At 44.8% G+C, this 24,189-nt stretch overlaps 1 protein-coding gene across 3 annotated transcripts in view; it reads left to right on the forward strand.

Annotated features, from left to right (window-relative positions):
* Positions 1–328: 328 nt before the first annotated feature.
* LOC132824033 (RING finger protein 145-like) overlaps positions 329–24,189 on the forward strand; it is a 45,505-nt gene continuing 21,644 nt past the window's right edge. Inside the window, exons 1-5 of one of the 3 annotated variants that reach the window (XM_060838327.1) lie at positions 329–887; positions 6,086–6,194; positions 9,698–9,789; positions 12,016–12,251; positions 23,465–23,643. In XM_060838327.1, coding sequence (XP_060694310.1) covers positions 719–887; positions 6,086–6,194; positions 9,698–9,789; positions 12,016–12,251; positions 23,465–23,643 — 785 coding nt within the window. In that variant the 5' untranslated portion in view covers positions 329–718. The remainder of the gene's footprint in view (positions 888–6,085; positions 6,195–9,697; positions 9,790–12,015; positions 12,252–23,464; positions 23,644–24,189) is intronic. The other 2 variants (XM_060838380.1, XM_060838466.1) reach the window with 2 other exon arrangements.

Genomic DNA, 24,189 nt, shown 5'->3' on the forward strand with positions numbered 1-24,189 from the left:
GAACTGAGTGAGGGGAGAGAGAGAGAGACAGTGGGAACTGAGTGAGGGGAGAGAGAGAGAGACAGTGGGAACTGAGTGAGGGGAGAGAGAGAGAGACAGTGGGAACTGAGTGAGGGGAGAGAGAGAGAGACAGTGGGAACTGAGTGAGGGGAGAGAGAGAGAGACAGTGGGAACTGAGTGAGGGGAGAGAGAGAGAGACAGTGGGAACTGAGTGAGGGGAGAGAGAGAGAGACAGTGGGAACTGAGTGAGGGGAGAGAGAGAGAGACAGTGGGAACTGAGTGAGGGGAGAGAGAGAGAGACAGTGGGAACTGAGTGAGGGGAGAGAGAGAGAGACAGTGGGAACTGAGTGAGGGGAGAGAAAGAGAGACAGTGGGAACTGAGTGAGGGGAGAGAGAGAGACAGTGGGAACTGAGTGAGGAGAGAGACAGAGAGAGAGAATGGGAACTTAGGACGGAGAGAGAGAGAATGCAAAGCAAGACTGAGTTATGAATGTGGGATTTTTTCAGAACAAAACTCGGCAGAGAGTGTCACGCATTTACAGGGCAGAGGTGGCAAGGTGGGTGGGGTGGCCGGTGAGTACACATTATCTGGTGGTACAGACAGCACTGGGGATTACAGGCTTTGAGTTGCCTGCTCAGTGCTCACAAGACCTCCCAGTGTGATAGCTACCCGTGCTAGCCCAGCAATCAAGTAACAGGTTACGGTAAATTGGCCAAGATGCCTTTTGTAGAAACCCTGGCGAATGTGGCTCTGCGGGTGCCCAGTGTCATGCTGCTGGACCTGCTTTACAAATGGGACGTTGGTCACTTTGCTGAACAGATCCGAGCCAGGAATGAGGAAATGCACATCAAATATAAGTACGTTTTGTGGAATGCATACTATTTGGGTAAGGCTTTCTACAATCTGTCCTGTCTTGCAAAGTATAATTTTCAGTTATTGAGATTTAGAGTGGGTATCATCACTGATATGGACATTACTGTTAACCCTGGCACTCATTTTCACACAGGTTGCTGTACAAATAGTGTTCCTGAATTGTTGCAAGTCTGTTTGGGGAAGACGTGAAAAAACTGAGTGACCTGTTTAGCTTAAGACTTGACCGTGTAGGATCTGGGACTGGAGTCACCTATATTTTCAACCAGGTGGTAGGACAGCAACCCGTTCACAGGTATCTTTGGAGCAGATGGTCTTGAGCCTGGTCCTCCTGGTCCAGAGGTATCGGCAGTACCACTGCACCACTAGAGCCCCTTCAATTCCAGATGGATATTTTCTGATCATCCTGTTCAAAATGTTATTACGCGTCTCTGGACCAGGTGGGACTTGAATCTAGGCTTCCCGGTCCAGATGTAGGGACACCATCACTGGCTGGACACTCTCTGATGTTCAATCACTCACCATCTCCCACCAGCATCAACCCCTCTGTTTTCTCGCCCACAGTCATGCTCCTGCAGACACTCAGTCCAGGCTCCACCCCATCAGTCCAAACTCAGAGTTCATATATAATGCCCTTGGCCCAAACATCTTCAGCTGCTTCAACATTGACCAGCCTCCATTATGAAGTCAGAAGTGAGATGTTCGCTAACGATTACACAACGTTCAACACCGTTTGTGACTCCTCTGATGTTGACGCAGTTTGTGTTCTTAAAGAACAAGTTCTGAACAACATCCAGAGTTGGGCTAGCAGGTGGCAAGAAAACTTCACACAAGACAAAAGCTGGGCAAAGACCACTGCCAATAAGAGACTGTCTAACCACTGTCCCTTGACGTTAAATGGTGTTACTATCACTGAGTCCCCCACTGTCAATATTCTTGAAGTTACCATTGACAAGAACCTGGACTGGACTCGTCACATAAACACAGTGGCTACGAGAGCAGATCAGAGGTCAGTAATATAGCAACAGGTAATTCACCTCCTGACTCTGCAAAGCCTCCATCTACAAGGCACAAGTCAGGATTGTGATGGAATACTCCCTATTTGCCTGGATGAGTGCAGCTCCAACAACACTCGAAGCTTGACGTCATCCAGCACAAAACCGCCTGCTTGGTTGGCACAAGCACCCATTCCTTCCACCACCAACACTCAGTAGCAGCAGTATGTATTATTTACAAGATGTATTGCAGAAATTCACGAAAGATCCTCAGACAGCCCACCCATGACCATTTCTGTCCCAAAGGACAAGGGCAGCACATAGATGAGAACAGCACCATCTGCAAGTTCCCCTTCAAGCCACTTACCATCCTGACTTGTTACCATCACTGTTCCAGGGTCAAAATCCTGGAATTCCCTCTCCACCTACATTGTGGATGTGCCACAAGCGAAAAGGCTGCAGCAGTTGACATCAATTAAGAACAGGCAATAATGCTGGCTTGACAGCCCCCACAACCCACAAGAAAAAAACTCCAAACATTTGCCCAATAACTTAACGTATCTACATCTTTCTGCAGACTCCTTATGTCCACTTTGCTACTTTATTATCTATCTTGCTGTCATGGGTAAATTTGACGACCGCATGTTCAGTATCATCAGCCAAATTGTTGATGTGGATTGTAAATTGTTGAGGTCCCATTGCTGGTCTCTGTGACCTATCCCCTGGATACAGCTTGCTGGCCTGTAAAAGACCCATTTATCCCAACTGCCTGTTTCCTGTTAGCTAATCAACCCTTTATCTTGGCCAATATGTTACTCCCTACACTAGGAGCTCATTCTTCTTTATTCCTGTATGTGACATGAGTGTCCCCTGGGCAGGCCAGAATTCCTTTTCTGCCCTTGAACTAGGCCATTTCAGAGTAAACTACGTTGCTGAGGTTCTGGAGTCACATGTAGGCCTGACTGGGTAAGGGTGGCAGATTTCAAGATTTAAAGACGTATAGTTGGGATAAAACAGAATTACAGACTGGTGAATCTCGCTTCAGTGGTAGGGAAACTAATGGGGAAAATCTGAAAAAAGTAAGTCATCTTCACACGGAGACGCTGGATTTGACCCTGAAAGCATAAAGTGACGCACTTTGGAAGAAGTAACACGACAAAGGAGTACACCGTGAATGGCAGGATACTAGGAAGCTCTGAGGGAGTTTGTCCATAGATTGCTAAAGGTGGCAGGACAGGTTAATAACGTGGTTAAGGAGGCGCATGGGACGCAGTCATGGCAGAGTTTATAACAGCAGGAAAGTTACATTGGAGCTGTACAGGATTTTGGTTGGGCCACAGCTGGAGTACTGTGTGCAGTTCTAGTCACTGCACTATAGGATGGATGTGATGGCACTGGAGGGGGTGCAGAGGAGGTTCACATCATGAGGGGCATGGATAGGGTGAATAGCCAAGGTCTTTTCCCTAGGGTGGGGAGTCCAAACTAGAGAGCATAGGTTTACAGTGAGAGGGGAAAGGTTTAATAAGTACCTGACGGGCAACCTTTTCACCCAGAGGGGGATACGTGTATGGAATGAACTGCTATAGGAAGTGATGGAGGCTAGAACAATTACAACATTTAAAAGGCATCTAGTTGGATATATGAATAGGAAGGGTTTAGAGGGATATGAGTCAAGTGCTGGCAAATGGGACTAGATTAATTTCGGCTATCTGGTCAGCATGGATGAGTTGGACTGAAGGATCTGTTTCCGCACTGTGTATCTCTATGACTTTTGGTACGCTAATACCTAATCATTAGTCCACTAAAGAAAACTGTGACCCTTCCATGGTCTGGCCTACATGTGGCTCCAGAGCAATAGCAATGTGGTCAACTCTTAACTGCCGTCTGGGCAATAGATGTTGGTCTGGGCAATAGATGTTGGTCTGGCCAGCGATAATGAATAAGAACACACATTCCCCACCAGCCGCATGAAAGCATCTAAGACGTAATCCTCCTAAAAATTCAACACCGTCCCAATACTTGTGCGAACTGGAGTCGACAGGCTGGGTCATTGCACCAAAACTGTCTCCACAGACAGTTCCACAGACTGCTGCCCGACCTGCTGAGTTTTTCCAGCAATTTCTGTTTTGTATTCCTCCTCTATCTTTCTCGCTGCAACACCTCTCCGCATATCCGTGAAACTCTTCTCCAGGGCAAGAGGGAGATGATAAAACCTACATCGCTGAAGTCCAGAACCAAGATAGCCCCAACCTTCCTTGTCAAGCTGCAATATACAAACAAAACCACTAGTCCATTGCCTCCCCTCGTTTCTTTTCCTCTTCCCCATCTTCTTCTAAGAGGATTTTGTCAATCAAGAGGCACAGTAGACTTTATTTTCGCAGCAAGCCTGGTCCAAGATCAGTGTGGAGCAGCAACAGCAGTACCCTTTGACCTCACACAGACCTTTGACCTTTTCAAACTTGAAGGATTAAGGAGTGTACTCCTGAAACATGGTTGCCTGTGGAAATTTTGCCTCATGGGGGAGGTGGGGTGTGTGTGTGTGTGTGTGTGTGTTCAGAGTCCAAGCTCTGAGCAGTTATTGATGTGTTCGTACACAGAAAATGGACCTCAGACTATACATCCAGAAGACAATGGTCCTCTACTCGTCAGCCCCTGTTCCACCACCTGTCAAGATCCACAGTGAGCTGCTGGACAATTCCCCATACCTTGCGAGTGTCCTTTCAGGGAAGGCAGGCATCAATGGCAAAATGCACCATCAACTTCAGTGTGCCCTTACAGCCTTTGGCCATCCGAGGAACTTAGGTGTTTTGCTGACAACGATTTTAAATCAGCCACCATGGATATGGACAACAGAACTGCAGGTTCCCAGCTCTCTGGTGTGCCACAGAGACGTGGACCATGTGTGGCAGAAGTATCACCAGCAATGCATCTGCCAAAACCTGCAAATCCACTGGCAGGTTATCAGTGTCCCCTCTCCGGCCAGTATGCTCAGCATTGAGGCACTGGATGTGGTCAATCGGCTGCATTGGGCAGCTCATGTTGTCCATGTGTTTGACACAAGATTCCAGAAATGAACTGTTCATCAGGTTGTCAGGTTGAGGTTGTCCTCAAAGCCTCCCTGAAAGATCATTGCAAATTCCCCATTCATTCATGGGAATCTCTAGCTCGAATCTGCCTGAACCAAAGAAGCAGCTCTCTTCTCCCCCCACTGAAACCCACCCTAAAAAAAGGGTGTCGGTCATTCTGAGGGTCTCCAACAGGCCCAGGTGGAGTCGAGAGTTTGGTGCTGGGAAAGCATAGCACGTCAGGCAGCATCCAAGGAGCAGGAGAATCGACGTTTCAGGCATAAGCCCTTGACCTGCTGTACTTTCCAAGCAACGCACTCTCAACCCTGACCTCCACCATCTGCAGACCTCACTTTCTCCTCGGCCCAGGTAGAGGCCAAGCTTAGACAACAGAAGGAGTGAGTGAAAACCCAAGCACAACATCCACCCAGGGGTTTATGAGACTCGTCACCTCTGGATCCACAATTCTGGAGTGGAGGAAGGTCATTTTTGATCCCAAGGGATTTCCCAAAAGAAGCAAAGATTGGACGTAGGGAATGGTTACAGCAGAGATCTTTGCAATTTCAGGAAAAGTAGTGTAACCATGAGATACACATCAATGAGCTGAGGACAGTAGGATTCATTTTGGGTTGCTCCAGTAAAGAGCAAGGAAGGCTGATTAGATTAGATTACTTACAGTGTGGAAACAGGCCCTTCGGCCCAACAAGTCCACACCGACCCGCCGAAGCGCAACCCACCCCTACATTTACCCCTTACCTAACACTACGGGCAATTTAGCATGGCCAATTCACCTGACCCGCACATCTTTGGACTGTGGGAGGAAACCGGAGCACCCGGAGGAAACCCACGCAGACACGGGGAGAATGTGCAAACTCCACACAGTCAGTCGCCTGAGTCAGGAATTGAACCCGGGTCTCAGGTGCTGTGAGGCAGCAGTGCTAACCACTGTGCCACCGTGCCGCTGCATGGGTCTAAGGGCAGAAATTGCAAGTCATTAAAGGGATTCTAACTTTGTACCTCCGAGCCAGAGTACGCAGGGACTGAGCTGTCAGTTGAGTTTTTTTTTGAACACCCTCATTTTCCTTTTGCGTTAAAGGCAACAAATTCATTGCGCCTCCATTTGTACTGAGCTCTGCTACACTTCTGCTTCACAGGTCATCTTCTCAGTGTGTTTGTACTTGTGTTGCCCCTCCAGCATTTGGTGAAGCTGTACTTGTATTTACTGACTGCCTCATTGCTGTACTTGGGACACCAGACCTGCAGGTGAGTGTCAGACAGGTTTGTGGTTCAGCAATGCCTGCACTCCTATTCCTTGCCTCTTGTTTCAGCTGGGGAGCTCAGTGAAGTTTAATCTCAGCAGTTGGATAAAATGGGGAGCATGAATTTGAACAGCTGGGCTGGGGCTTTCACAGTAGAATTAGTGTCTGTGGAATTTAGCCCCAAGTGCATCCTGCTACCTTGAGTGCTTGGCACCATTTTGCAATATTGATTGATTTATTGTTGTTATGTGCACCGATTTACAGTGAAGAGTCATCGTATAATCATATTTTCTTGTGTTTTGTCAGAAATTAAATGTGAAACCTGAGCTTTGCTATTGCAGGTTCATTTCTCATCCAGCAGAGTTTGACATGAGGGCAGAAATATTACTGTGGTGCCTTTCACCATTTCAAATTAGGTAACATTTGCTGCAAAGTAACTGGTCATTTGCCCAACTGATTCAATCACTTAATTGGCACCCTGTCTCCCACCTTCAGCATTCACCCCTGTCACCACAGGCACACGGGTGGCAGTATATACCATCTGGAAGGTGTTTGCATGTATCACCAATGGTCCTTCCCAAGCCCAAGAATGACAAGGGCAGCAGATATATTGGAGCATCATGACTTTACAAGATTCCTTCCAAGCCTCACCCCACCCTGACTAGGAACGATACCATTATTCCTTCATCTTGCTGGGGTCTAAATTCTGGAAGACTCTCGCTGCTGGCATTGTGGATTTACCCACGCCGAAGGGACTGCAGCACTTCAAGATGGCAGCTCATGGCCCCCTTCTGGAGAAATTGGGGATGGCTAACCAATCCTAGCAAAGCCAGAGGTGCCAATGTCCTTTGAAAGGATAAAGAAAAGAAAAATCTATTAGAACATTTACACTCCACAACAGTGTCCTCTCATAGAAGTGATCACAGTGCAAAAAGAGGCCATTCAGCCTGCTGCGTCGATACTGGCTCTGTAAGAGGATCTCAGCTTGTCCCATTTGTGTACCCTCTCCCTGTGACCTTGCAGGTTGTTCCCTTGAATTAATGATTTGATTCCATTTTAAAAGTCACTACTGAATCTGCATCCACCATGCACATTCGAGGAGTGCAGTTGGTGTTCTACACAATTGCTAAGCTTTTTTTTTAAAAAAAGGGTTTTCCTCATGTTACCTTTGACAATTACCTTGACTCGGTTCCCTCTGTTTGATGACCCTTCTGTGAATGGGTCCAGTTGCCCCCAATCTACACCGCCTTGACAAACCCGACTTCATCCGGTCCAGCGTGCAGATCAATATCTGCAGGAAGTTCCATCACTGACCAACCACAGACAGTGCTTGAGACAATTTTACTTCATAATCGTGGAGATCGTGAGGATTGCAGATGCTGGAGGATTGGTGCTGGAAAAGTACAGCAGTACCTGAGGCGCAAGAGCATCGATGTTTCGGCAGGACCCTTCATCAGACCCTCCTCCTCAGATGCTGCCTGACCTGTGTTTTTTCCACCGGCGCACACTGCCCACTTCATAATTGTCAATGACAAGGCCAGCATTTGCTGCTGATCCCTAACTTACCCTGGAAATGAGTGATATGTTAGGCCATTTCAGAGGGTGGTATAGTATCAGTCTATGCATCTGGAGTCACGTGGAGGCCAGACAAGGTAAAAACAGCAGAAGGAAGTGAACTGGATGCTTTTTTTAAAAATAATAATCAGAAGTGAACAAAAAACAGTACAGCACAGGAACAGACCCTTTGACCCACCAAGGCAACACTGATACACGATACCTTTCTTAGCTGAAAACCTTTACATGGTCCATATCCCTCTATTTCCTGCCTATTCATGTATCTACCGCTTAAATGTTGCTATTTAAGCTGTATCTGCTTTGACCACATCCTCTGGCAGGGCATTAGCAGCACCTACCACCCACTGTGTAAAAAAAAAACTATTATAAACAACAGGGGTCCCAGCACTGATCCCTGCAGACCACCAGTGGTCACAGAGCTCCAGTCAGGAAAACACTCCTCTACCTCTACTCTCTGTCTTCTAAGATCAAGCCAGTCCTATACCCGTCTTTCCAGCTCCCTGTGGATGTGACTTCATCTAATGTATCTGCTGGCCATGAGGGACCTTGTCAAAGGCTTTGCTAAAGTCCATGTGGACACCATCCACTGATCTGTCCTCATCAATCATCTTTGTTATTTGCTGAAAGAAACTCGATCACGTTTGTGAGATGTGACCTCCGTCTGCACAAAGCCATGCTGTCCATTGCTAATTTTCCATATTTTTCCAAATGTGAGTTTACCCTGTCCCTATTAATCTTCTCCAATAATTTCCCTACCACTGTTGTTGGGCTTGCTGGCCTGTAATTTCCTGGGTTATTCCTGTTGTCCTTAAACAAAGGAACAATGTTGGTTCTTCTCTAGTGTTCTGCTGTGACTAACAGGGACACAAGGATTTCATACATGATCCCAACAATTTACTGCTTTCCCTTCCTCTGTATTCTGGGATAGATCCCATCAGGTCCTGGCAAACTATCTACCTTTAATGCCTTTCAAGACACCCAACATGTTCACCATTAGATTAGTTTTTAATTCCATGTTTTTATAGAATTTAAATCTCACCAGCTGCCATTTGAACCCAAAAACCACAGAAATTCGGATGAGCATTTGGACATATCTCCAAATAGTATAGAATGGTATAGATTCAATTAAGAGGAAGGTCAATGGGTGCTTGAGTGAAAAAGAATTAGGAAAATGAAGTGCTTTTGGAATACTACAACATGACATGGACTATTGGTCCAAATAGCATGGCATTGTATGCTGATTTCTATCTGATAATTATTTGGAAGCAGTGCAGCAAGTTGCATCAAAATTGGTATTTTGGGAGTCAGATTAATTTTATTTTTTTCATTCCTGGAATTGACTATCACTATCAAGGCCTGTCATTTTTTTTTATCAATGAATTGCCCTTGAGAAGATGGTGGTGAGCTGCCTTCTTGAACCACTGCAGTCCACGCACTGTGGGTTGACCCGCCAACGCCCTTAGGGAGTGAGTTCCAGGATTTTGACTCGACGACACTGAAGGAGCGGCGATATGTTTCCAAGTCAGGATGACTGAAAGTGATGGATGACGTGGTACACGAGTGAGCAGCATTGTCCAGGCAGTGCCAAGTCATTGAGGGTTTTTGGAGTTTCCTTACTGTCTGGGGAGTGCTGGATGCTACAGATGTTCTGGGCCCTGATGACATTCCAATAATACAACATCAAACTTGTGCTCCAGCACTTGCTAATCCCCTAACCAAGCTGTTCCAGAACACTGTTGTCTATCTGACAATGTGAAAGATTGCCCAGGTGTGTCATGTACATGAAAAGTAGGACAAATCCAACCCTGCCTAATCTGTGGCACCCACATCATAAGAATGAATGAATAAAGTAAACAAAATGGCATTCAGGCAGTTAAATGGATTTCTGGGAAACTGTAGTCAAAATTCTCTGGTGTTTTCTTTCCTTCAAAGGAGCTACATTCTCAAAGAACTTGAATCTGGGTACGACGGAGCAGTGTATTTTGACTTATTGGCACTTCAGCGTTTTGTAAGTGCTCTAACAGGTAAGGAAGAAGGTGTCTTCTATCACTAAGAGGAGAGGCCACATCTCTTTCAGAAATTGGAATGTGTGTCTGTAGTTACACAAGGAACCATTGGCACAGTTGGAGGCCATGTGACCCCTCATGCTAGGGCTGGCTTTTTCCAAAGGTTTTCCATGAAGCTGTGCTTCCTGAAAGCCAGATCCCAAATGCTAGATTCCCAGTGTTGACCCCAAACCATCCTGAGCTACTTAGTAACATTCATAATCTCTTTTTTTTTAAATACTGATCTGTTTTGATGTCTGTTGTTGTTTTCATTGCTTTATTAGAAACAAGGGAGGGCTGTTAGTCCCAGGAAACGAACCCAGACTTGTAGACCTCCATTGTCTCATAATCCTGCCCTCTTTCACATCCCGGATCATCATCATTCCTTGATTGGTGTCCATATCATCAGTTGTTTTGGATCTTGGGTTCTGGAAATCCATCCTCTCAGATATTGCTAACCCAGTCTAATGTTACCCGAATGGCCTTCAGGGAAGGAAATCTGCCATCCTTATCTAGTCTGGCTGCAGGCTTATAACTGCCCTCTGAGATGGCCGAGCAAGGCTCTGGAGTTCCAGGACAGTTAGGATTGGGTAATATATAGTGACCCAGCCAGTGACACCCAAGTCCTGGGCATGGGTTGACAGACATTCACCTCTCCCTCTCGCTCTCTGATTTGGGCACGTCTTAAAACCTATCTTTTAGACCCAGGGTTTAGTAAGATACTCTAATGTCGTCTTACGAGGCTTAGTGTCAAATTTGTGTTTGACAACACTCCCGGTGAAGAGCTGAAAATGTGTTGCTGGAAAAGCGCAGCAGGTCAGGCAGCATCCAAGGAACCGGAAATTCGGCGTTTCGGGCATGAGCCCTTCAGGGATTCCTGAAGAAGGGCTTATGCCCGAAACATCGAATTTCCTGTTCCTTGGATGCTGCCTGACCTGCTGCACTTTTCCAGCAACACATTTTCAGCTCTGATCTCCAGCATCTGCAGACCTCACTTTTAACACTCCCGGTGAAGCTCATTTGTTCATTAGGGGCACAACATAAATAGAGGAATATTTCCAGTGTTGGCCTACCACAATAGCCTTGAGTACAGAAAAAATAAAATGAAACAAAACAGAAATTGCTGGCAAAACTCAGCAGATCTAGAGATGAAACAGAATTAACGTTTCGAGACAGAGTTGTACAGTTGGGAAATAGAACCCTTGGTCCAACTTGTTAATACTGACCAGATATTCTAAACTAATCTAATTCCATTCGCTAGCATTTAGCATATATACCTTGAAAACCTTCCTATACTTATACACATCCAGATGCCTTTTAAATATTGTAATTGTACCAGTCTTCATGATACTCTCTGGCAGTTCATTCCATATATGCACCAACCTCTGCTTGAAAAAGTGGCCTCTTTTAAATTTTTCCCCTCTCACCTTAAACCTATGCCCTTTTCTTTTCGATTCCCTTGCCCCGGGAAAAATGACCTTGACTTTACCCTGTCCATGCCCCTCGTGATTTTGTAAACATTGACGAAATCATCCCTCAGCCTCCGACGTTCCAGGGAAAAGAGCCCCAGCCTATTCAGCCTCTGTCTATAGTTCAAACCCTCCAAACCCTGGCAACATCCTTGTAAATCTTTTCTGTACCCTTTCAAGGTACACAACATCCTTCCTATAGCAGGGCGACCAGAATTGTGTTCAGTATTTCAGAAATGGCCTAACCAGTGTCCTGTACTGCTGCAACATAGACTTTTCTTCAGAACAGTAGGCTAGTGACAACCTGCAATTATGTAGAATCTCTAGCACTCCAGAGCTCGTGATGACCATCAAACAGAATTTGTCAAATAGCCTCATATGGGGAGATTCGGCCAGATGTTTGGTCAAGGAGGCAATTTTAAGGAACCACTCCAAGGCAAGAAGCACAGTAGAGCGATGGAGCATTTTAGGGAGGGGCTTACCAAACGTGGGCCCTCTACAATTAAAGGCAGAGTCATCACTGGCCTGGTTGGGAAATTAAGGATGTAGGAAAGCACCGTAGAAATCTGAGGGTAACGGAGGAGGCTGTAGAGATAGGAAAGGGCAGGCTGTAGAAGGGTTGGAATACCAAGATTTTTTTTTTGTGTATTGAAAAAGCCATTTATGTGTGGAGGTTTTTCTTTTGGGTAAGAAATGTTCCTCATGCTAAACTTTGAATGTTTTCCATTTCCCGCAGCTCAACTCCTGGTCTTGTCTCTCAGCTCTTTCTTCATGAGGCCCAAACCATTCTGGTTGTTCTCTGCTCACCTGGTCCCTTTGCTCGCCAGGCTCTTTTTGGTGCCCCTCACTGCCCTCCTCATCGTCAACAAGTTGGCCATCATCTTCACCAGCCTTGAGGTGCTCTACTTCCTGTTGTGCAACATGTTTGTGCCCTACAACCTGGTCAAGTCCGCCTACCGAGAGATTGTGCAGGTAGAACTGTTCCAAACAGCGTTCAAGTTAAGGCTAGATTGCAGCGCCATGTCTTCTGGTGGGGGAGTGCCACAGTAAGGGGTGGCACAAACATTGAGGTTGATACAGTGGTGCTGGAAATTCAGGATTCTCATCAACAGGGCAGAGTACAGCACCCTGAGTGTGGCAAAACATCCCAAAGTGTTTATCAGACAAGCATTGACACAAGCACACCAGACAGGTGACTGAAAGCTTAGACACTGAGAGTAGATTTAAAGGATGAGAAGAAGCTGGGAGATCTCGGAGGAGAATTCCAGAGCTCAAAGGATCAAGTTGTTTTTAAAAAAAAAACTTGAGGCCAAAGGCAGCGGAACTGGGGAGGAATGAACTAAATATCACCACTGTGATTGAGAGTTGTTTTTCTAGATAGGGGCACTATAGTTTTTGCGAAATAGGGGTATTACAGAATTAAGTTGAATAAGAACATGTTATGGATCAAGCAGCCGAGTTGAATGTTGGAACAGGATTGAGGGCTGACTTTTTAAAACAAAAATTAGTGTTATGATTTGTTGCCCATCTCTAATTACTTTTGAACTACTAGACTTGCTAGTCCATTTCAGGGGACAGTTCTGAGTCCAGCATAATCTTGAGAATCTGGAGTCATATCTAGGCTAGACTGGGTAAGGATGGCAGATGGAGATTGGTGAACCCGATGGTGCTTGTTTTAAATTCATTCATGAGGTGTGGGTGTCAGTAACTCAGCTAGCATTTATTGTCCATTCCTAATTGTCCAGAAGATAGTTGAGTCAACCACTTTGCTGTGGGTCTGCGGTCACATGTCGGCCAGACCAGGTAAGATTTCCTCCATTAACGGATGTTAATGAACCAGATGCGTTTTTCCTGACAATCCACAATGAATTGAATTTATCGTTACGTGCACAGAGGCACAGTGAAAAGCTTCGTCTTGCGAGCAATACAGGCAAATCACAAAGTTAAGTAGCATAGATAGTAAATAATAGGTAAACAGCAGCAAAAGCAAAACACAGGTACAGGCAAATGTTAATAGCTTGTGAGTCCATTCAGTATTCTAACAACAGTAGGGTAGAAACTGTTTTGAAACCTGTGTGTGTGTGTGTGTGCAAACTTCTGTAACTCCTCTTTGATGGTAGAGGTTGTAGAAAAGCATTGCCAAGGTGGGATGGCTCTTTGAGAATGCTGGTGGCCTTTCTTTGACAGTGGGCCTGGTAGATGGATTCTATAGTTGGGAGGTTGGCCTTTGTGATTGTCTGGGCCGAGTTCACCACTCTCTGTAACCATCTCTGATCTTGAATGGTACAGTTGCCATACCAGGTAGCGATACATCCAGACAGAATGCTCTCGATGGTGCACCTATACAAATTGGCAAGGGTATTTGCCATCGTGCCACATTTCCTCAGCTGCCTGAGGAAGAAGACACATTGTTGGGCCTTTGTAACCAGTGCGTCCACATGAAGAGTCCAAGAAAGCTTGTTGTAGATGACCACTCCCAGGATCTTGAGTAACATCCCACCAAAAGCCAATAATGCATTCCTTGGTTTTTGCCAGCATTGAGAGCTAGGTTGTTCTCAGAGTACCATTTTCCCAGGTCTTCCACCTCCTGTCTCTAGTCTGTTTCATCGCCATCTGAGATTCAACCGACTATGGTGGTGTCATCAGTGATCTTGTAAATGGCATTAGTCTGGTATTTGGTGGCGCAGTCATGGGTTTACATTGAGTACAGTAGGGGGCTGAGTGCGCACCCCTGGGGGGACTCCAGTGTTGAGTGATAGTGAGGATGAAATATTGTCCCCAATCTTCACTGATTGTGGCCTGTGGGTCAGGAAACTGAGGATCCAGTTGCAGAGAGTGGGGCTTAGTCTGAGATTACTAAGTTTAGTAATCAGTCTCGAGGGGATGATAGTGTTGAAAGTTGAACTGTAGTGACTGAGTAGGATTCATATATAGCTGTTCTTGGTGTCAAGATGTTAGAGGGCGGAGAGAAGGGCAAGTGATATGGCGTCTGACATGGATATGTTGGTCTGATAGTCAAATTTGAGTGGGTCAAGAGTAGTGGGGAGGTGGGAGTTGATTAATGCCATGACCAGCCTTTCAAAGCACTTCATGACCACCGAAGTTAGGGCCACTGGGTGGTAGTCATTGAGGCATGCTGCATGAGCCTTCTGAGGCACAGGGATGATGTTGGCCTCTTGAAACAAGCAGGGACAGTGGCCTGCTGCAGGGAGAGATTGCAAATGTCAGAGAAGACCTCTGCCAGTTGATTTGTGCATGCTGTGCGTGCACGGCCTGGTACTCCATCTGGTCCCATCGCTTTCCTTGGATTCACACGAAGGAGAACTGATCTGACCTCTGATGCAGTGACTGTTAGGATAGGTTCGTCAGGACTTGTAGGACTCAAAGGGAGCATAGAATGGTTGGAGTGTGGCTCTGGAAAAGCACAGCAGGAGAATCGACGTTTTGGGCATAAGCCCTTCATCACTCTTTGACTCTGATCTCCAGCATCTGCAGTCCTCACTTTCTGCTAATCTGCAATGGTTATCATTAATCAGTTCTGATTTCCATTGAATACAGATTCCACCATCTGGCACGGTGGCATTTGAGCCTGGGTTTCTGAATTGACAAACCAGTGATAGTTCCACTAGACCCCATTGTTCACTCTCTGTTTTATAGCAATTGGTAGATTGGTTTTGAATTCTAGATTTTAAATAATGAATCAAATTTAAATCCCACAACTTATGATGCCTCCCTTGCTCATATCCTTTTGTTTGTTGGGCATGTCTTGTCTGAAAGATCCAGATGTTAATGGGAGGGATGGGGCCTGTTTGAAGTTTGTCAATGGCTTGTCTGTGTGAACTGTATCTCGTATTTCCATTTCTGCTTGTGTTTCCTTCTGAAGTCACTCTTGTTGGCCGGTTACAAGTCACATGCCAGTGATAACTGAATGGAGCATTTAGTCTGTAATGATATCCTTTTCCCCCCCTCTTTCCAAAATTGCACTGCTGCAAAAGTGATGCATTTAAGAGGGATTATCATTAACCAAAGGGTCAGGTTGAGTCAAACTTACATTGGATGGTTTTCTGGTTACAGTATAAGCACTCTGAACGGTTCTGGTCTCCATAGTCTGAGACAGATATAGAAGCCATGGAGAAAGTGCACTGAGTATTTCTAAGGACAGCATCAGAATAGAGAGAAAATTGTTATTGGGAAAGGATGAGTAGGGTGGGGAGTTTTCTTCCAAAAACAAAATGGAAACTGAGAGGTCAATTGATAGCAGTTTTAGGCATGACCCATTGTAGCATAAAAGGTGGCCATTCATCCCATCGTTTCTGGGGTGGCTTTCTGAATCACTCAATGCCACTTCCATGCCTTTCCTAAGTAGCTCAGCTGATTGTTCCTTTGCCAGATGATGATCCAATTCCCTTCCACACCGAGGTCCATGTCCCACGAATGTGAGAATCCAAAGTGTAAGGGTCTGTATGTGCAAGTTAGTCACTAATAAAGGCAGAGCAGGAACGTCTTTACTCAGTGGTGAGAATGTGGGACTTGCTGTCACAGGAAAATGTCGAAGCAAGTATTTTATAGATGTGTTGAAAGGAAAGCTTAAATATGTGCACGAGAGGAAAGGGTCTGTTGAAGGGGCTGAGATGAGGCAGAAGGAAGTGGAGGAGAGTTGTGTGAAACATAAGCACCAGCACAGATTGTTTGGGCTGAATGGTCACTACCTGTACTATTGTTTTATATACACCGACATATATACCAGTTGTTGTGTATATAATACTGTTGGTCCTATTGTGTCTGAAGGGCACTTCTATTAGCTTATGGTAGGTGAGATTGCTGCAGTTAGGATCATCCTTTTCTTGGTCACTTATCAGTGAAAGGGATGGAGGTGACTGTTATGGACTACGCAAGACCACCCTTAAGCAGGCTGTCCAGCCTGTTACTTTGTAATTTGTTTCGGTAAGTGTACAGTGAAAATTACCTGGAGTAAGTTAATGAGGTTGACTACCAGGTTTTAAAACAGACAAAATTTGATTCACGAAATTACACAATGAAACACAAAGAACAGAACTCAGCCTATCCAAACAAGGCTTAATGATGCTGTTCTGAATATATACAACAGTCCCAATAAGCAAACCCCCTGAAAACACAGTTTTAAAAAAAAATGGAACCGATGCTTACAGGTTGAAGTTAGAAGGACAGAAACAGAGAGCCTGTTCACACAGTCAACTTGACTGAAGGAGAGCTGACCCCTCCCCTTTCATTATACAGGTCACGTCTAAAACATTGGCGAAAGTGAGGACTGCAGATGCTGGAGATCATAGTCAAGATTAGAGTGGTGCTGGAAAAGCACAGCAGGTCAGGCAGCATCCGAGGAGCAGGAAAATCGACGTTTCGGGCAGGAGCCCTTCATCATCTGCCGGAAACATCGATTTTCCTGCTCCTCGGATGCTGCCTGACCTGCTGTGCTTTTGCAGCACCACTCTAATCTCCACTTCTAAAAAATGGCCACTTTGGTCTGAAGTCTCATCTGTTTGCAGGGGAACCTCGATTATCCAAACAAGATGGGCGGGCACTGTTTTGTTTGGATAATCGATTATTTGGTTAATCGATTGAATGCTTTTCCTCTGGGGCTCGGAGTTTTTAAAGTCTGCTCCCTGTTCAGGAGACTGCAGCAGCACACCGTACGTGAGCCCCTGCCCCCAACACGGTCTCCCCAACACCACCTCCCAACCGCGACCCCAACCCCGTCCAACACCATCCCTGACCCCAACCCCATCCGACTCTGTCCACCTCTGCCCCCTCTCCGGGGCAGCCGGACTGAACCAACAGCAAGACTGCTGCTGCCTTTGTGGGGTAAGTCTCCAAATATCGCGTGCGCGCACACAGCCGCAGAGCCACAACCACAGCCACACACACAACTTTTTACTGCAACTTTTTGATAGGTTCCACATTTGTCCTGTACAGGACACTGTAGGAGAGATTATTTGGGGAAGGGGGGGGCTTTCCAGGAAAAGTATGGGGAGCGAGCGAGAGAGAGGGTGGGAGGTCAGTCATTTGGAGACGGTGCCTGTTTAATCACTGTAAACATCACTGCTGGGAACACGTCTTTGATGTAATGTTTCCATCGGCACCTCGGGATCTCCTTCAGATAATCTGATTTTTGGATAATTGGTATTCAGATAATCGAGATTCCTCTGTAAATATAAACAAAAAGGCCTCTCAATACCCTCTAATCTCTGTACCAAAATAGTCTAATCAGAGCCTGGCCTGTTTACAACCCCACTGAAGAAAAAGTGAAGGACCTTGAGAAAAAGAACAGCTTTTAGAAAATAGGGACCAGCTTTGTGACAACCCCCCTCCCCCCTTAAAAAAAAACATCAGTATCAAAAGATGGCTTCCTTTTTAAAACCAATAAAAACCTGGTTAGTAGTCTAAACACACGTACACACTATACTAACTACATACGTGCAAACGTGCACTATCACATGCAAATTCAGAAATTCCCTAATTACTTTTGTTTTTGCATTCTGTGGGGCCATTTATCCATGTCCAATAAAATGGCCCAGGAAGGTGACTTGGGCATTGGCAAATTCACTTTTACCTAGTTTTATCACTAAGCCTACTTTCCGAAGTCGATTGAACAAAACCAATAAATGCTGTAAATGTTCCTTCCATAAGTGACTAAAAACCACCAGGTCATCAATATACACCACACAGTTGGGTAACCTGGTAATGACCTTATTAGTCAGACTCTGAAAAATGGCTGGAGGCATTTTTCATACCAAATGGCATGACTTTGAACTGATATAATCCATTTGGCGTTTCAAAGGCCAAAATTGCCTTTGCTGATACTAACAGAGGTACTTGCCAGTGGTCTCTGAGAAAGTCCAACTTAGAAATGTAAGTTGCTTGTCCCACTTTTTCAACACAATCCTCCAACCATAGAACTGGATATGTATCAGGCTTTGTAACAGCGTTGAATTTGCGATCGTCCACACATAACGGTTGGGTACCATCTGGCTTTGGCACTATGACTATGGGTGAGATCCAGTCACTGTAACTTCGATTATGCCATCTTGGAGCATGGGCTTTATCTCCTTCTGAACCTGTGCCAACATTAGAGGGTTATGCCTACAAGGATGTTGCTTAATCGGAGCAGCATCTCCTATATCTGCATCATGCACAATTAGGTTAGTACTTCCTAGTTTATTTCCACATATCTCCCCATGTGATAGCAATAACTCTTTCAGGTCATTTCAATTTCCTTGTGGAAGGTAACTCAATGATTTATTCCAATTTTTGACAACTTCCTCATGGTCCAATTTGATTTGAGGAATGTCCAATTCAGAATCCTCTGAATTTGGTTCTTTCTTCTATACTGTAATTGTTAACACATTCTCCTCTTGCTTTCCCTCCCTATTAAAATACCTCTTGACCATATTTACATGACACACACACAGATTTCTCCCTGTCTGGAGTCCTTATCAAGTAGTTTATCTCACTCAATTTCCTCTCAATTTGATACGGTCCACTAAACTTTGCTTTTAAAGGCTCACCTATTACTGGGAGTAACAAAATTGTGAATTTGTGATTTCTTGTCCACTTCCTGTTTCATTATATGCTGTGATACTTTTAAATGCTGTCGAGTGAACTCTCCAGCTCCCTTTAATCATTCACTGAAATTTGACACATAGCCCAAATGGGTGGTCTCTGAATTCTGACTTAATGGTCCTCTTACTTCGTGCCCAAAAATTAATTCAAATAGACTGGATTTGGTCGATTCATTTGGTGCATCTCTGATCGCAAAATGTACAAATGGAATTCCCTTGTCCCAATCATCTGGATCATCCTGACCATAAGATCTCAACATGGTCTTTTGTTTTTGATTCCATCTCTCTAGCAGTCCCTGCGATTCGGGATGGTACGCAGTCGATTTGAATTGCATTATTCCCAAGTTATCCATAACCACCTCAAATAGTTTGGATGTGAAGTTTGATCCTTAATCTGATTGGATCTCTAGTGGTAGTCCATATCTAGTAGAAAAGAATTAAGTAATCTTCTACAAACCCTTTTGCTGTGACGTTGTGTAATGGGATTGCCTCTGGAAATCTAGTCGACATATCCATTGTTGTGAATAAATACTTATTCCAACTTTTTGTTTGAGATAGGGGACCTATGCAATCAATCAAGACCCTTGTGAAAGATTCCTCAAATGCTGGAATAGGTATTAAAGGTGCAGGTTTTATTGCTGCCTGTGGTTTTCTGATTAGCTGACATGTATGACATGTTTGGCAAAATTCAGCTATATCCTTGTGTAGTCCAGGCCAGTAAAAATGTCTTTGTATTTTAGCCTGTGTTTTCCTCACCCCTAAATGATCTCCAATTCGTAGCTCCTGCTCCACTTGCAGCACCTTCTTTCTATATCCTACTGGCAAAACAATTTGACGAATCTCTGCCGATTTCTCATCTCTTTGAATGTGTGATGGTCTCCATTTCCTCACTAAGACATCATTTGTTAAGTAATGACATGCAGGGATGCATTCACTTTCCTGTGTATATGCCTTTTGATACAACTGTTTTAAGTTCTTACCTTACGGCTGTAGCTCAATCAGCTGAGCAGAGCTAAACGTTACTTGCATGTTGACCTAGTTGCTCCTGCTCTGTACCACTTATCTGATCAAAGTAAGTTTCTGATAAAGCTATGTCAGCTTCCTTATCTGTGCCTTTTGATCTCTCCTGCTTCAACCTGTGCCTCTGTGATCTTGTGAGCACACAATCTGGGAAAATTCCTGGATAAACATCCTTTATTTTTTCAGCTGCCTGTATCTCCATTGGCTTTTCAACTAGAGTAGGCAGCACACCTACTGGTGAATCAGCTATATCATTTGAATTGAATTTATTGTCATGTGTACCGAGGCACAGTGAAATGCTTTGTCTTGCAAGCAATGCAGGCAGGTCACGGAGTTAAGTAGCATAGGTAAGTAAATACTAGGTAAACAGAGTACAGGCGAATGTTAAAGAGTTTGAGTCCATTCAGTACTCTAACAACAGTAGAGTAGATAAAACATAATTATTAGTAATTGTTAAAAGTATGCTATTAAATTTAAAGAGTGTAGAACGATAGTAGGAAATCGGAAACTAAGATCTGCACGCAGGAGCTCACAAGGAGTAGGCCATATCCAGTGCCATTTTGCATCCATTTTCAAGGACAAATTGTATTCCTGGAGCTGAGAGTTTGTCCAGTACTCCTCCCACAAATTCTCCACTCTTCTCTGGCCTTTCGAGCCTCACTTTACATAATTGAGCTCTTTTTGTCTCGCCATGAATTCCTGTTACCAGTACCTTTTCTGGCAATAGTCTTTCAGGAGTACATATCACCTCATCCCTCAGCATTACAGACTGAGAGGATCCTGTATCCCTTAATATTGTAACTTCTTAACTGCTGCTCCTGGCCTATGTGAATAAACTTTACCCTTGCATGTATATTTTTTAAGCAGATCTGGCACTTTCTCCTTAATCAACCTCCGATCATCTTGTACAGTCTGAGGCAGTTGTATAGCTTCCCTTGTGCCTTTTGTTATTAGTTCAACAAAACTTCCAAGCTTGTCTGGTTTTCCTATAGCTGGCTTTCTCCTGGCCCACCAACACTGTGTTTTCATGTGGTCTACTTTATTACAGTGAAAATACCGGAGCTTTTTAACTTCTTTGTTCCAATCAATGGTTTCATTTTTACCATGCGGTAGGTTATCCTTATGATCGTCACTGAGATCTATCTTTTACTTTCCACGTGAGGATTTCTCTTTGCTCCAATTTCTCTCCCTCATGGACTGAAATTGATTCTGGAAGCCAAACTGAGTTTTATGGACCAGCTCATAATCATCAGCTACTTCAACTGCTAACCTTGCTATTTTAGCTCTCTGCTCTTTCACATGAGTTTGCATTACTTCAGGCAGTGAATTTTTGAATTCCTCAAAAATAATTACCTCTGAAAGGGCATCATAGGTTTGCTCGATTTTTAAAGCTCTTATCCATCTATTGAAATTACTCTGTTTGATCCTTTCAAACTCAATATAGGTTTGACCTAAGTGTCTCTTTAGATTCCTGAAACGTTGTCCGTAGGCTTCTGGTACAACCTGATATGCACTTAAAATGGCTTTTTTTTACCTCCTCATTCTCCTCCGATACCTCCTCTAATAGTGATGCGAATACCTCACTTGCCCTACCTACAAATTTTGTTTGGATCAACAAAACCCACATTGCCACTGGCCACTGCATTTGTTTAGCCACCTTTTCAAATGAGATGAAAAAGGCTTCCACATCCTTCTCATCAAATTTAGGCAATGCTTGGCCATACTTAAACAGTTTCCCATTGGGCTTTCGCCCACCATGGGTTTGCTCATCCCCACTCTCTTCCTCACTAGATTTGTCTTCAGCCTTCATCTCCATCCTTTTAAGCTGACTTTCCTTTTCAAGTGTCAGTTTCTGAAGATCAAAAAGTCTCTCTTTTTCTTTCTCTTCTGCTAAAGCACTTTGTTCTTTTTCTTTCTCTTCTTTTAACCGTAACTCAAATGGTTTCGTTTCTGTTGCCCTTTCCTTATCTCTCACCTCTAACTCAAGCTGTTTCATTTGCGATTGAATTTTTGCCATCTCTGACGGTTTCTCCAGCGACTCTAATTGCTGAGTGACTGCTGTAATTATCTCTCCTTTCCTCACAGAAGCAGGCAGGCCTAACCCCAGCTGGTCTGCTAATTCCTGCAGCTTGGTCTTATTCACCTTTTGCAAAACTTCCAAAGTTACCGCATCCACTTCCAGATAACTTTTGGCGATTGAAAGAGCCATTACTGCCCCGTGCTTAATCTATCCAACCAAACCAACACCCAAAATGAAGACACTAGCACCTACCCACTCACTGCTTAAGATCCCGCAAAGAACCCCCATTCGGTTGTGGACTGGGCCAGACCCCACAAAACATTCTTAAGCAGGCAGCCTAGACCATAACTTTGCAATTTGTTTCGGTAAGTGTACAGTGAAAATTATGCAGAGTAATAAGATAGTTTAGATTTTAAAACAGACAGAAATTTATTCACAAAATTACACAATAAAACACAAAGAACGGAATAAAGAACCCCTACAGCACTCAGTCTATCCAAACTAAACTTAATTATGCTGTTCTAAATATACACAACAGTCCCAATGAGAAAATCCCCTTAAAACACAGTAAAAGAAAGGAACCGATGTTTACAGATTGAAGTTAGAAGGGCCGATGGAGAGAGAACCTGTTCACACAGTCCACTGCTGAACTCCCAACTAGTTCTGGACTGAACTGCTCAGCTAGAGAGCTGATCACTCCCCTTTCACTGTATAGGTCACATCTAAAACATGACCACTTTGGCCTGAAGTCTTATCTGTTTACATGTAAACAAAAGGGCGCCTCAATCTCCTACCATCTCTGTACTAAACCAGTCTAATCGGATTCCCGATTCCTGAAGAAGGGCTCATGCCCCAAATGTCGATTCTCCTGCTCCTTGGATGTTGCCTGACCTGCTGCGCTTTTCCAGCAACACATTTTTGGGGCGGCACGGTGGCACAGTGGTTAGCACTGCTGCCTCACAGCGCCAGAGACCCGGGTTCAATTCCCGCCTCAGGAGTTTGCACATTCTCCCCGTGTCTGCGTGGGTTTCCTCCGGGTGCTCCGGTTTCCTCCCACAGTCCATCAGATGTGCAGGTCAGGTGAATTGGCCATGCTAAACTGCCCGTAGTGTTAGGTAAGGGGTAAATGTAGGGGTATGGGTGGGTTGCGCTTCGGCGGGTCACTGTGGACTTGTTGGGCCGAAGGGCCTGTTTCCACACTGTAAGTAATCTAATCTAATCTAATCTAAATTTTCAGTCTAATCGAAGCCTGGCCCATTTATGAGCCCCTCTGGGAAAAAAAATCAAGGACACAGTATCGTCAAGAAAAGGAACAGGTTTTAGAAAACAAGGGATTCGCTTTCCGACAGTGACAGATGAGAGATGAGGAGGTGGGGAAGGTGAGGTGTGGTTTGCAGATGGGAACGTACCCTTGGACTGATGATGAAGGGAGTCTTGGGCTGTGGGTGGAGGGCTGGCGGGATGCTGGCTATGAAGAGGCAGTGCCTGGATTTGACTTGTCATGGCTGGCTTGTGTGTGTGTTTTTTTTCTGTGTGTGCATACACAGGAGAGTGAGCTGTATGGAGTGCTGGGCCTAGGCATGATGCTGTGGAACCAATTTGCGGTGCCAGCCCTCCTCACCACATTCTGGCTGGTCCTGTTTGTCACAGAGATCTACTTCTACTTCAGTTCGCACCATCAGCAGGGGGCATCACAGGAGGGGCTGGACTTCGCCTTCCTCACCAGGTACTGTTTGCGATCACAGCTGAAGAGAATTTCAAAGACTTCTAAAGTTTTTTGAAAAAAAGAGTGACAGCAAACCTTGTCCATTGCTTACAATTTGCGGATTCACTGATTAATTTTTCTCAGGAAAGAGCTGCATTTGTTTGAACCGGTTTCAACCTCAGCACGTCCCAAAGAAGTTTGCGGCCAATGGGGTCTCTATTGCAAATGAAACATAAGGAATATAAGCATTTCATAAGGAATATGAGAATTACAGCGTTCAACCCCTCAATCCTGCTCCATCATTCACGATGACAGTATCTCCTGAATTCCCAGAGAGATCAGGAATCTATCTATGCTGGCCCATGATTAGATTAGACTTACAGTGTGGAAACAGGCCCTTCGGCCCAACAAGTCCACACCGACCCGCCGAAGCGAAACCCACCCATACCCCTACATTTACCCCTTACCTAACACTACGGGCAATTTAGCTTGGCCAATTCACCTGACCCATGATGTACACAATGATACAGCATCCACCATTCTCTGGGCTGGAGAATTCCAAAAATT

The sequence above is a fragment of the Hemiscyllium ocellatum genome, chromosome 1 (genome assembly GCF_020745735.1).
Source record: "Hemiscyllium ocellatum isolate sHemOce1 chromosome 1, sHemOce1.pat.X.cur, whole genome shotgun sequence".
Lineage (NCBI taxonomy): Eukaryota > Metazoa > Chordata > Chondrichthyes > Orectolobiformes > Hemiscylliidae > Hemiscyllium > Hemiscyllium ocellatum.